At 40.8% G+C, this 15,411-nt stretch overlaps 1 protein-coding gene across 3 annotated transcripts in view; it reads left to right on the forward strand.

Moving 5' to 3' along the window:
* Positions 1 to 15,411, forward strand: part of shf (Src homology 2 domain containing F) — a 138,254-nt gene that overhangs the window by 100,849 nt on the left and 21,994 nt on the right. The window contains exon 4 of one of the 3 annotated variants that reach the window (XM_084125177.1): positions 7,318 to 7,461. The exons of the other annotated variants lie outside the window; for them this stretch is intronic. Coding sequence (XP_083981303.1) covers positions 7,318 to 7,461 — 144 coding nt within the window. The remainder of the gene's footprint in view (positions 1 to 7,317; positions 7,462 to 15,411) is intronic. 3 annotated transcript variants of the gene reach the window in all.

Below are 15,411 nucleotides of genomic sequence, written 5' to 3' on the forward strand. Positions count from 1 at the left end.
CGACCCGACAGCGTCTCGGCTGGAACATGAGATAAACCCTGAGTTCTGCCCAGGGGGATTGTGGGAAATTGAGGCCGTTTTTTTGCACACTGTTCCCCCAATTTTGGTGGCGGTTCAAGGAAAGGACAGGGAATACACACACACTGTGTGTTACACACACACACACACACACACACATCAACTCAGAGCCGTGGCAGACTGTGAGCTCAGCCAAAGTTCAAAGCTGTCGCTGACTGTGTATGTGTGTGTTGTGTGTGTGTGTGTGTGTGTGTGTGTGTGTGTGTGTGTGTGTGTGAATATTAATCTGAGGCTGGTGCTTGTAATATTGTAACTTGTCAGTGTTTACTATGTGCCCCGGTCCACGGCTGCTGTGTGTGTGTGTGTGTGAGAGAGAGAGTGTGTGAGTGAGTGTGTCTGTGCGTGTGTGTATGTGTGTGTGTGTGTGTGTGTGTGTGAGAGAGAGAGAGAGAGAGAGTGTGAGTGAGTGTGTCTGTGTGTGTGTGTGTCAGTGTGTGTGTTTGTGTGTGTGTGTGTGTGTGTGTGTGTGTGTGTGTGTGTGTGTGTGAATATTAATCTGAGGCTGGTGCTTGTAATATTGCAGCACTTGTATTAAATTGGCTATTATTTGGTGACAGCGGGTTGCTTGAGAAACTCAATCGTTGTAATTTGGTAAAATGAGTTGTGAGAGAGCGTATAGAAGTGTGTCTATCAAAGGAGCAGTGTGTAATTGGTGTTGTAATTGGTGTTGTTGCCCCTTTGCGATCATAAAAATCATTTCTTTTTGAGACTAACGGCAAATGGGATTGATGTTCTCGAGTCCTCATGATCGCGCTGTTCCTGCTTCACGTTTCTGATGGGGTTTCTTACGTCTTCAAAACTCAGATTTCTGTTTGACTCTAAAATAAATAAATAAAATAATAAATAAAAATTAAAGGGTTTTTATAGGTCTGCTGATTTAACTTGTTTATTTAATTAAAGGGGTGGTATAATGCCCTTTTCACAAGATGTAAAATAAGTCTCTGATGTCCCCAGAGTGTGTGTGTGAAGTTTTAGCTCAAAATACCCCACAGATATTTTTATATAGCATGTTAAAATTGTCAGTTTTTGAGGGTGAGCAAAAACGCACCGTTTTGTGTCTGTCCCTTTAAATGCAAATGAGCCGCTGCTCCCGGCACAGGGGGCGGAGCTTCAAGAGTTTGCACTCACACGGACATGCACTGAAAATTTCAAAAACCTTTTATATTCAAACCGGAGTCAGACAATGATGGAGAGTCTCGAGAAGAAGAGACAACATGTAGAAGCAACAGGACATTTCTGAATGGTTAGTTGATGAATTTATGTAGCTTATGTGGAGTTATCTTCTAGTCACTGATTAGCATATTCTGTCTTGATAATCTATAAATCGCGTTCTTGGGGGCGGGGTTTATGTAAATGTTAGGGTTTGTGATGTCACTAACCCGGGAGGAATGTGGTGTAGTCTCTACCAGCCGTTTGTTGTAGTCCTTAAAAAACTATTTCTTTAAAAGCAAATATCTCCCTTTGCTTTGAACTTTGAGCGTCATAACTTTGCAGATGTTGTTTATGCTCAAACAGCAACATTACACACTAACTAAAGTTAGAAAAGTCAAATCATAATCAACCACCCCTTTAAAGTCCCCTCACTATATAGTCTCGGCTCAGTTCATTTTGAGTTTTGACACACAGTACAAGCCAAAATTGTTGCCAGACCTCCTGAAATGAGCAAAGTGTAAAAACACCCAGAAATGAAGACAAAACATCTCACTCCTCCTCCTCTAGAGCTCCTGTTTACCAACACAGTCATTTAGCAGGAGGGATTTTGCCAAGGCTGTAAAACGCAGTAATCCTCACAATATGCTGCATTACCGCAGGGCCGAGTGCTTTTCAAAAGACGCCAGCAAATGCTTTCTGGCTTAACGCAAGAAGCATTACAGCCTGTTAACTGAGTTCACCTTCAGCTGAGATGCACAATTCATCTTATCTGGGTGTCAGCGAAAGTGTGTGACCTGGGAGAATTCACTTCTCACACAGGGACGCGAGACGGAGCTTCCCTCTCCCAAAACAATTACACACTAATCTGCAGCAGCGAATGAGAATTAGCTCTTTAATCAGGCTTCTGGCAGGCCTTCACTTCACCCGCCGTGAGGAAGTTATTATATTATCTGTCAGAGAGCCTGACCTCGCGTTCACTCGCTGGATTGGGACAATTCAGCAGAAACCAGCGGATAATGGCGGCTCTGTCAACTGACATCATCATATCACGCCGTTGGTGAACAATGCTAATCGTTCTCAGAAGAGCGTTATTCTGCTGGCTCGAGATCCTCGTCTATTATCCTTCATCTGTCTTTAGTGTGTAATGTTGCTGTTTGAGCTAGGGTTGTTCCGATTCCGATACTAGTATCGGAAATGCCGCCGATACCAATAAAAATTCTGGCATCGGTATCGGCGAGTACATCTACCCATGTACCGATCCGATACCATTTTATTAAACAATACCTAGTTATGCACGCTAGCTTTGCTTTACGCTGCAAATCGGAGATCAATTCTTCTTCGCTGCTCTAAACAGTGGTTGCTTGTGGCAACACAGGAAGTTGTGCTGTTGCCACCACTGTTTAGAGCAGCGAAGAAGAAATGAAAACGCAAATTTTCAAATGCAGGCGCGCGGCAAGCGCATAATGTAAGAGACGCTGGCGCCCAACATCAAATGGCAAACGTAATGAAAACGGAACAAAACTGCGCTACTTGTTATTTTGTGCTTCGCGGACCATTAAACAGTTTGGACCAATGCAGCGCGAGCCGATCGTGATCAAGCTAACTGTTACACTGTTGCTACACAGCGCTAAGAGATCCAGTGAAGAAAGCATTTGAATTCGCCACTGAAGTAATAACATCGCTGCGAGATCTACGTTAATGAGAAGCATTCACATTCTCCGTTATTAACGGATCAAACAGCGCTGACGTGGAAATCAGGAACATTGTGCTTTCAAGTAACGTTACGTTGGTTTTATTTTGACATTATGAATAAAATTGCTGCCCTCAAATGTTAATCTGAAATAAAATAAACCTTTGTTTATAACTTAACTACTACAATATTACATTTCATTTTTTTATAAGGAGCTGTTTTTGTTTTATATGTCAATTATAGCTCCATCATTGCTCAAAGTAAAAAATGATCATACTTTATGATGTTAATAAAAAAATAAAAAATGTAAATCAAGGAAATTTCTCTGGCATTTCTTTCTTTTTGCTGTATTGAAAACGTACCGAACCGTAACACCAGTGTATGGTATCGAACCGAACCGTGAATTTTGTGGACCGTTACACCCCTATTATTCATCATTTTTTAGATTCCTAGATTTATTTGTTGCACTTTTTTATACAGTTATATTGTAAAACTAAAATACCTTTTATAAAATAATTCTATCAATTCATACAGGGCTAGTATGAATTGCAGCTGTATACACACCCAGGTATCGGATTAGTACTCGGTATCGGCCGATACCCTGAGTCCAGGTATCGGTATCGGGGAGGAAAAAAGGGTATCGGAACATCTCTAGTTTGAGCATGAAAAAGGTTTCAAAGTCCCTCCAGCGGGAGTTATTCTCCATGTTAGGGATGCACCAATATGAAAATTTTGGCCGTTACCGATAACCGATAATTCTTTGTATTTGAAAGGCGATAACCGATATATTGGCAGATAAATCTAAATCTAGTTTTTTTAATAGTTTTTGAAAGCCTGATTAAAAAGCAAAAGTCTCACCATTAAAAGCCATGACCCAAGCACACAATTATAATGATGTTCTCATTATAATTTTATGTAGCCGATATGACAGACTTGTGCTGCACTAAACCTTATTTTCCTTTTTTAAAGTGATTTCAATCATATTTCAAGCAAATCAAAACCATCACAGTGAACAGTGCGCATCTGAAGTGTCTCAGCTGAAGGAAATAATCCATTATTTATCAGCTTTTCTATATATCGACCAAAATTTCTTACCGGGCCGATAACGATGAAAAATGAACATATATCGGCCGATACTGATATGGTGGCCGATATATCGTGCATCCCTAATTTAAATAATTAATGTGCAGAATAAAGGGGCGGGGCCTGGTTGAGTTAGTTAGTAGTGTGTTGAAACTGGCGGTTTCAATCACAACACACTGCTGCAGCCGACCAATCAGAGCACAGTTTTTTTCAGAAGGAGGGGCTTCATAGAGACAGGAACTAAACAGGTGTGTGTTTCCTGTACAACGACGTAACTCGCTGCTTCACTATCATAGTACCATTCATCCTTCATTCAACTAGCTAGTCACGACTGTTTCCCGAAACTGTATTGTCGCAAATTGGTCGTTCAACCACACTGGTTAATGATATCACGAAATTGGTGGAGTAATAACTTCTTTTAATGAATCATTTGAGATCAAATTAATGCTAGATGTTTTGCTATAAATTACGCACATGGTATACTATTTTGCTCAAGATCAGGATTTATTGAGTCCACATGTCATGCAAACTAGAGACTCTGCTTCTAACCACAGGTCGAGATCTGTCGCTCAAACACACAACTCTGCGATGCTGTTTGCGAATGTTCATTGGAACGATGGTTTCGGGAAACACTTTGAACTATGATGATAACGACGGAACATGCGAACATAGTTGGCTAACGATGCTTTCGGGAAATCAGAGCGTTACTGACAGACTGGGAAGAGAGGAGCCGCAACAATGGAGAATATGGGGAAAATAATCAACATTCAAGCAGGAAAACCTGTTCTAGTAGAGCCTGAAACAACATCAAGCATTATAAGTCCTCCTCAATGTTTTATTTCTCTCTCCTAGAAGTTGATTAAATGATTCCCCTCTGGAGTCAAAGACAAGGGCGAGTTCATAACCGAGAGCTTGAGTCCGTTTATCGTCTTGTAAAGCCTGACAGGCGGTCAACAAACAGCCAGCTTTATTTTGGATGCGCTGGCAGTTTCAGTCGTTCGCCTGTCAAGTGCTGAGAGCAGCCGATGCCAAGTGAATCACAAGTGTGTTTGCTCTGAGTTTCAGCCGTGCATTCGCATCTGTTCGCAACGGAGCCGATCTGTGTGTGTCTGGTGTTTGTTTGGGATTGTGTGTCTGTTTCTGTCAGCGCACCGCCAGGGACAAGATGCATGGAAAGCAAAATTAAGGGATTTGTTCCTTGTATTATTAATAAAGAGATGCAGCTCGGGGCTTAAGTGACAGCAACGTCTCATTTCTTCCACATCAAACTCCCGGCGCGCATCGACTCACTCTGTCGTGTTTTTAATTAACTGGTGCATGAAGTTAATTCATGCACAGAACTGGTCACTGTGAAGAGTCAAGATGCTGAGAAACTGCACTAGAAACTCTGGCAAATGTTGCAAATGATTTCATAAACAGTTTTTGTCTCCTGAAAGAAAGAAGTGATTCTGAACGGAAACGAGTCGTCAGTAATTCAGTCTCACTCTTGCTGTTGGTTTATAACTCATTTGCATAATGCCAGCCTGTGGTCCTGATTGGCTGAGCAGCGTCTCTTAGCTCCGCCCTCAAACACTGTAGTTTATCTGAGACTGGAAGAGTTTGGTTCGTGTTGTTCGTGTCGAGAAGACGCTGTTTTCTGCTGACAAAGCAAATCCACTTTGATGAGATTGATACGGTGAAACCCACGCCATCGTCACTGTTCGCATCACTGTGATCAAGAGCTGAGATTCAGATATGATAATGAGCGTTTGCTTTCTGACCAATCAGAGCAGAGCAGCTCTCAGAGAGGCGGGGCTTAGAGAGACTAAATCCTCGATCGAAGCGTTTCAGACACTGAGAGAAAAGAGCTGAATATTATGAGAACATTTTTGTTTTTTTGGCCTTGAATGCATGTAAACCTGTTGTAGGAGACCTTTAAAACAATATTAAGAACCTTTAATATAGCATAATAGGGGCACTTTAATAACTTGGTATGACATATGTAGCTCTATTCATGCGCTCTCTGTTATGATATGGATCCGCTTCTCCTGTAAACGAGTGGGACGTTCCCAGGAATAGATTTGCTGTCACTGGATGGCTGCACTTGGGCAAGATTACGTCCAGGAAAGATGCATTAATAGAGAGAGAAAGAGAAAAGTGCATTTGCTTTACACCGTTTATTGTCTTTGAATAACACACTAGACAAGATCTGACACGTCTGTAATGAACGCAGCGTATGGAGATGCTACTGTGTGTGTGTGTGTGTGTGTGTGTGTGTTCCTATTAAGGAGCCGTATAATATGGAAATATAATCATTTGAATCCCACAAAGACTTCTGTCTTTACTAGGAGTCGGATCTGTTCACCTCACTCTCTGAGCATTTATCAGTGTTTTATTAGTTAACCCTTTAAATCTGTTGTTTTAGAAATGGAACAGTTTATTAAACCTTTAGGCAAACAATAATAATTTTGCATTTGTGTTAAATACTCATATTTTATGGCTTATGTAGTCTGAAATAGTGAGAATATGAAGGAAAAAAAACAGCTCGATTTCATCCAGAGGCCAAAACTGAACAAAAATATGCATTCTGGTGCAGATGCTGATATTTATATGGACAAAAAGAAATGCAATTCTGATGCTTGTAAAGTAAATCAATGAGCTCTTTATAACAGTACAGCAGATACTGTCATAAAATGCATATAAATATCAGTTACTCTATATATTACTCAATATCTGCCAATAATATATCGTAGAAAGATGATATTTAAATGCTTAGTTTTATTATCAAAGCTTTAGTTTTCAAACATAAAATGCAATGCAATACAATGATGAGTAAGAGATGAACAAATAAACCTTCCTCAAAAGCCCGATGATCATATTTGATACTCATGTTATTTCTAAAAAAAATTGTGCATGGATAATCAGTCCAGTAAGTGTTCATCTTGGAATATTACTAACAATATAAAAGTTATTCTTGCGTTTACTTAATTACTAAAAGGCTTTTACTTGCTACAAAAAAAACAAAAAAAAACAAGAAGGCATGCAGTAGACTGTGCGCGGCAGGTTTTACAGCTTTGATCATTTATAGGCCTCATAAATCCATGTATGCAATATGATGCAGCAGGTTTTATAGGGTGAAAGTGTGTGTGTGTGTGAGTGACAGAAGCAGAGACCTGAACGCACTGCATTGCTGTTTGTTTCCTTTCCCGTTTCCGTTTCCAAGTCTGTGTCTGTTTTCCCTGCTGACCTGATCCTGCTTCACTGACGCTCCTCTCCTCTTTCTCCTCTTTCTCCTCTTTTCTCCTCTGTTCCTCTGTTCCTCTGGCTCTCTGCAGTGGAGATTAAGGTGATAAAGGACCTGCCGTGGCCTCCTCCGGTCGGGCAGCTCAACACCAGTCCTCCTGTAATGGAGTTGGTGGAGTCTCCGTCCTCTCCGGGTCTCAGAGATACAGCGAACGCCTGTGACCAGCACACGAACGGTGGGTCCAACCCTCGACCCTTGACCCCCGACCCGCTCATTATCACTGTCCTTCATGAGACACACACGGAAACACTGGATTTCTGAGGTTCAGAAGAGATCTTAATGACTTAATAACTTTGTATCTCACATGCGAATGTGACTTTATTTCTCATAATTGCTCATTTATTTCACTGAAATTTGACTTTATATCTCACAATGTCACTTTAAATTTCACAAAGTGACTTTATTTTACAACCTTGCTTTTGTTTCTCGTTTAAAGTGCCCCTATTATGCTATTTTAAAGTTTCCTAATGTTGTTTTGGAGTCTCCTACAACAGGTTTACATGAACTCCTACATCAAAGGTCAAAAAACTGTTTCATTTTCTCATAATATACAATTTGCACATCACCACATTTTCAATGATTCTCAAACGACTCGTCAGATGAATCACTCTCTCTAAATCCCTCCTTTCCGCGAGTTACTCTGCTCTGATTGGCCAGACAGCTCAGTCTGTTGTGATTGGTCTAACGCGTACAGCGCACGTCGAAAACAAAAACTCCCATTGCCATAACAACGTCAGCTGTCCTGAGGCTTCCTACACCGTAGCCTAAACTAAACACAGTAACGAACAATGATGTAGATTTTACCATATCAATGCGAGCGCGAGTCCGATGATGAAACACTGGAAGAACTAGTTATTGAACCCGAACCTCCATCACAACTACGACTCGAGCAGGACTCAGTGTTTCTCAGTGATACTCTACTCAGTTTGAGGAACATTATGGGATGTTGCAGCTGTAATTCCTCACCATCAGCATTAACAAGTGCATGTCCATCAACGAACCCATTATTTTACTTGTACTAATTTATTTACCGAGTATTTTTCTAATATATTGCGGTGAACACGTGTAACTGTATCAATAACAGTGCATACATTAGCCGAGCTCTAGAGTGAATGACTGATGTAACATAAAACAAATGTTGCTCCATGCTTAATCTTTCCTCAAAGTAGTGAGAACGACAGACGATCTGCATTAATAGACACAGTTATAGGTAATCGTGGCCCACAGCTGATCAGCAGAAAGACAGTGATAACGTGAGTTTGCCAGTTAGCAGGAGACCTACACAATATAAAACTCAAAACTAAGTCTTTTGAACACCATCTTTCAAGAGCAAGCTGTTTGTGAATCCTGTATTGAACTCTGAGATTTGAGAAGCAGTCGTCAGTGAAATAAAGGGAACACAGCAAAAGTTTAGGATTATACTGCTGTGATACCGTGGTAAAGATGAACTTTAACCACTGATTCTTCACATGCTCGTCCTTGCAGTGTAAAAAAACTGGCTTTACCTTCACATTGTAGAGCACAGCGTCTCCTGGACATGATGCTCTCCAGTGTCCACAGGAATCAGCTGCAGGTTTGAGGTTCAAGTTTTCCCTGGTGTCTGCGCGCGCAATATTCTAATGTTTTCTGCATTCTACTGCATTCAAGTAGGCTCGGGTTACTCCACTGCTTAAAAAACCAACACTAAACGCATCTTTTGCAGAGAATTACAGACCTATCTCTCTCCTACCATTCATTGCGAAGACACTTGAAAGAGCTGTTTTCAACCAAGTAACATCCTTCTTGTCTCTGAACAGCCAGCTGGATGTCAACCAATCCGGCTTCAAGAAAGGGCATTCAACTGAGACTGCACTACTGTCTGTCACAGAAGCCCTACGGATCGCAAGAGCTGCTTCCTAGTGTTGTCACGATACCAAAATTATTGTTTCGATACCGATACCAAGTCAAGTATTGCGATTTCGATACTTTTTCGATACTTTTCCTGAAAAGGGAGAAACACTCTCAAATATCATTGCTGTGCTTTATTTTAAAACCGGGACAACATTCTAATCATATAACACACTAATAAATGAACATATGAACAGCAGATATATTAAACATTTGAACAAAATATGAAATATAAAAATATAAAAAATAAATTAGAGCAATGACATTCAAGGTAAAAAAATATATAAATTTAGCAGCATTATCTCATTTATCATAAGAAACATAAGAGCTTTATCTTGATTCTGAACTTTGAATAAAAATATGAACAGCGATTATATTAAACAATGTTTAATATTGGTAACATATGATAAGCCTCATTGGTGATATATTTGACGTGGGGAGAGAGTTGTGGAAGGCCTATACTTCATGTTAAACATAAATATATAGCAGCAAAGACAACGTCGGCAGTGTTGACGGCAAAATAGGCTACAGAATAATTCGTTCTGTATTGAGAGGTGCAATATTTGAAAATCTATAATATTTTTTTAAATTACATTTATTGTATTTATGTCAAAACTTTCAAACATCAAAATGTCATTTATTAATATGTATTCGTGTCAAAATGACATAGAAACATCTTTTCCTATTCTATTTTGCCTGGAAACGCTTCCAACACGCTTCTATTTCTAGCATGAACGCGTTTTCCGTGCGTCTCGAGCTGCACCCAGACGCGTGTGTCACGCAGGCAGTGAACATGGGAGCCGAAATAAAAACGGACACGACACGCAGCCAGTGTGTCGCCGGCCATCTGGTACTCGGTCATTCTTAGAAGTATCGATACTAATAAATTAAGGAATCGTGACGTTTTTAATTTCCGATTTACTTTTGAAGTATCGGTGCACCGTGCAACAGAGCAAGGTAGGCAACGTACTTCCATATGTCACTCCTCGCGTCATCTTTTTCTACGAGTCGTGGGCCACTTGTGCTCGCACATGCAGCCATCTCGCTGTAGTGTTTTGTCACATGACACTGACAGCGGCAGGTTCTTTGCTGCGTGCGTCAGGAAAAAAACACAGACGTCCATAGGGAGGCGTTTTTTTTTTAAGTATCGATACTGATAAATTTAGGTATCGTGACGTTTTTAATTTCCGAGTATCGCGATACTTTTGAAGTATCGGTACACCGTGCAACACTACTGCTTCCAAATCCTCAGTTCTCATTCTCCTGGATCTGCTGCCTTCGACACTGTGAATCATCAGATCCTTCTGTCCACCCTCTCATCCCTGGGCACCACAGGAACTTCACTCCACTTGTTTGAGTCCTATCTCACAGGTAGGTCCTTCAGGGTCGCATGGAGAGGCGAGGTATCCAGAGCACATCAGCTGACCACAGGGGTTCCCCAGGGTTCAGTGCTGGGACCGCTCCTCTTTTCCGTCTACACCACATCATACAGGCTCATGGTTTCTCCTACCACTGCTATGCTGATGACACACAGCTCTTCCTCTCATTTCAACCAGATGATCCCACAGTAGCTGCACGGATCTCAAGCTGTCTGGCGGACATCTCGGCATGGATGAAGGAACATCACCTGCAGCTCAACCTGGCAAAGACTGAGCTTCTCGTCCTCCCGTCCATCCGTCTCTACAGCACGACTTCACTATCCATCTAGATTCATCATCAATCACCCCATCAAGGTCGGTCAGAAATCTTGGAGTAATATTTGATGACCAGCTGACCTTCACAGACCACATTTCAAAGACAGCTCGATCATGCAGGTTTGCACTGCACAACATCAGGAAGATCAGGCCTTTCCTAACTGAGCATGCAACACAACTTCTCGTCCAGGCCCTGGTCATCTCTAGGCTTGACTACTGCAATGCTCTTCTGGCTGGACTTCCATCATGTGCAACTAAACCTCTACAAATGATTCAGAATGCTTTCAGCTCGTCTTGTCTTCAACGAGCCCAAGAGGGCCCACGTCACTCCTCTGTTCATCTCTCTGCACTGGCTACCTCTCGCTGCTCGCATCAAGTTCAAGGCATTGACGCTTGCTTACAGATCTATCACCGGCTCAGCTCCCTCCTACTTTCACTCACTCCTACGAGTCTACATCCCTACCAGAAGCCTACGATCGGTCAACGAGCGACGTCTCGTGGTTTCATCACAGAAAGCCACAAAATCACTTTCCAGAACATTCTCATTCACAGTTCCCTGTTGGTGGAACGCTCTCCCCACCCTCATCCGGAATGCAGAATCCCTGACAACTTCCAAAAGACAGCTGAAAACCCATCTCTTCCGTGAGCACTTAACCTCATAAAAAAAAAAAAAAATTCTCGCTTATCGGGCTTATGCTACTCTGACCAATGCCTGAACTTCGTATTTTGAGCACTTCTTGCGTTGTTCTTGCCTCTTCACGATGACTCGCTTAATTTAGTCCTAATTTGTAAGTCGCTTTGGACAAAAGCGTCCGCTAAATGACTAAATGTAAATGTAATGTTTCGTCTTGATGTCACAACGAAACGGCTTATGACTCGTTTGAAAAAAGAATTTGTTTGAATTTGAGTCGACTCTTACTTTTGAAAGACAATAACTTTATATACGGTGCACTTTCAGATATATATAAATTACATTTTTATGGCTTTTCCAATTGTTGCTGAGTACTGGATTTGCATTTGTAAAAGCATTTTGCATTTTTACACTTTTTAGAGCAAAAGTAACCCAAAAATGAGGAGTTCTAGAAATCAACATTTCAAAATTCACTGATATGTTCAGGCTTTCCATGACCATGAGATCTCTGTCCATAAAAAAAACAAAAACAAACATTAAACAACCAAAGACAGTCTCAAAAACACGGTTTGAAATCGCTGGTGTTTCTGACGTCACAAACTACCTTGTAACCAATCAGATCAACGTGTGATCGTCAACCAGTGGATCTCTGAGCTGAGTGAGTGAGTGGAGGCGGGGCTCATTTGCATATTCATAGAACCACATATACTAAATGAGGCAAGTGTCAAGTTACATTCAAGATATTTTAAGACATGAAGAAAAACTTTTAAATATGTCATTTTGGTGATCAAAGATGAGTTTTAAGGGATTAAATTATTGACTACAGGGGGACTTTAAGTATTATTTAAATAATAGTATATATAATATATATATATATGTACAGTGGTGGCCAAAATTATTAAAACACTTGACAGATCTGAAAATATAGAATTTTTTTGGCCTCCAAACCATTAATTAATTTCATAATGTTCATGAAACATGCAGATGGTTGCTCTGAGCACAATAAATATCAGATGAAGAGAGTCGTACTGTTTTTATCCACTTTTAACGTTTATATTCGGAATGTCCACCTTTTGCAGATATAACAGCAGCACATCTCTCTTCAACACTGTTGTTATCCCATGCCTTCTGCAACTGAAGCCAAACGCTTTCCTTTGAAATGTTCAATAGATCTGTCCAGTTTATTTTCCAACTCGCCCCACATGTTCTCGACGGGGTTGAGGTGTGCACTTTGATGGGCCAGTCCATCATTTTCAATGTTCCTGCAGATTCCTTCAGTCGCCGGTTAGAAGAATGTGGAAAATAACAATTGAAACCTTAAATATGCCAATACATATATATGAGCCAGACCGCCAAATAATCCTGTTTATTTTAGTAGATTAAAATATTTGTTAGTGGATTTTTTATATTTTTTAACAAATATAAAAATATTAACATTATTTATATTTTTATTATTATTGTTATTGAGTAGTCACTCAGTTACTCTAGATCATACTTTTTATTCCATTACGCTGAATAATCTGAACAGGTTTTCCCTCTGGACGATCATTGCTATGTTGTGGCGTTCCCGCTCCTGCAAACGTCTGAAGCACATGAAGCACATATGCTCAGATAAAGTTAATGAACTGCGGTCAGAATCGAGTGTCTTTCTGCCGAAACCGTCCAAATTAAGCATTTGCTTCCAGTGAAGCAGAAAATCACCGACGGCTCGAGTCCAGCTTTCCTGAAACACCTCGCTGGCTTTTATAGACCCACGTCTGACACTCAGAAACAGCCACTTCTGAGACGTTTAGTGCTTCTCTTCACAGTTTACCACCTGTGTGTGTGTGTGTGTGTGTGTGTGTGTGTGTGTGTGTGTGACCCAATCACCACGTTCTCATTTCATGCGTTCGACAGGGACATGTGGAGAAGCGATTGTTCCTGGAGATTACAGATGTTCAGATCCTCAGGAATACGGATCAGACTATCAGATGACTAGAATTCATGTTTCCGTCTCAGACTTCTGGACGGCGTTCGCTCATCTTGATCTGCGTGTGTATCAGAGTGCCACAATAAAACCAAAAAAATGCTTAAAAGTGGTATTGCGTGTCACTCATGAACTCGCTCCAAATCCAGATTTATGTGTGAGACGGGATGGTTTTCTGGCACTGGTGTGTGTGTGTGTGTGTGTGTAAGCACGTCAGGTGGCTGTAAGTTAACCTGGATTGATCCGGGTTTTCCTCCAGAGATTAACTGTAAGATGATCCCGTCACTCCAGTTCCTCTCAGGAATAAACCGGTTAAAGGGTCGATTCAGGGAGTTCAGTGGGGAACGCTGCTTTCTGGATGTGCCGAAGCTCAGATTCACATCCAGAAACTATTAAAAACATTTCAAGTGCTGCTTTAAAGATGAACGAAGTCTCTTTTATTGTCAAATCTAAACACGCACAGTCAAAGCAAACATTACTCAGACACCAGATATGATGTGTGATGTGTTTCACTAGTGTGATCAGGACACTATAGTTCATTAATGTGAGTGAGGAGAGCAGAATAAAGTAAACTGAGATATTACACCCAGAAACTCTTCATTCAGAGACTACCAGTGACATTTATAACCATTTGGGCCCAAAAATGATTCGGACACTTTGAGCTGATCATGTTTTGCTGAAGTGTGTTTTCTTTAATCGCTAATGCTCTTTTTACACACAGACTGAACAACATGAAGCATTGCTTGGTGATTGGTTGAGCTAAACTGGTATTATCTAATTGTGTAGTTAAATTTAACAGCTGACAGATATTCAACATAATTCATGTGTGAGACAGTCTAACAGAAGGACGGACAAAACCAGTCAAATATCAACTGAGTTCTGCTCATATTTTATTACCATTCTCTAAACGTCTGGAGTCTTTAAAGCACCAGTTGACCTCACTAATCAACTAGCCACTACTAGTCGACGTTTATTGTTCTGAACTATAGCGTTTGACAAGCTGTCTCATTAATCTGACGAGAATTTAATTTCCGCGTGCTACTCGATGGGCCAGAAATCAAATTTGCATATAAATATCGGCAAACTCTTTTGTTTGCACCAAGAAAAGCAGGAGCCTTTTGTTTTCGGCTCTGAATTAATTGTTGCCGCTTTCCGGTCCTTTCTTTCAGGCTTGAGTCTCTGTAGAATATGAAATAATATAATTAAAATATATCTAGATTTCATTATGCGAGCGTGACTGTGAGGAATAAGCCCGTGGAGATCTGCGGTTCTTAGGCTGTGTGAAACGCATCGCATGCACTGAACACACACACCCGGGGTTTAATGAAGGGAGGAACAAAAGACGAGTGTTTCGCGTGTGTGTGTGTGTTCTGTGACGTCCAGCTGTTATCAAATACGTGTTATTTTACTGCACGGTTCAGCTGAGCAGGATCGTCCCGTTGAGTGAGGAATATGAATGATGTCTTTATTACGTGGTTTGACGTCTGACGTTCGTATGCGTTGTGAATGTGAATGTCTAGTTAATCATGGCGGAAGAACTTCATTACGTCCCGCTGAGCTCTGCACTCGCCTGGTGGAACTGCCATTAGTCAATTAGTAAATGAGAATTAATTAGCAGCTTTAATTAGCAAATGCGTTCAGAAGAAGCCCTGGTTGTGTGTTTCAGTGAGGAATGGAGGCGTTTAGTGTCCGTAGGCTATGCGTCGTCTGTCGTCTGTGTGTGTGTGTGTGTGTCTGTGTGCTTTCAAGACAACACGGCGTGTTTAATGTTTTTATTCATTAGAACCTTCTCAAAATTATGTTTTAGGAAATGATGTTATAAACTGGAACAGGAAATGCTCCAAACCAGCTGTGAACTTGAGCCGCACAAACGACTACAAATTATTAATTCATATTTCATATAAAAAATAATATTTAATTTATATTTGTTATTAGTTGTTATCAATA

This window comes from Abramis brama (genome assembly GCF_963993115.1).
Source record: "Abramis brama genome assembly, chromosome: 9".
NCBI lineage: Eukaryota > Metazoa > Chordata > Actinopteri > Cypriniformes > Leuciscidae > Abramis > Abramis brama.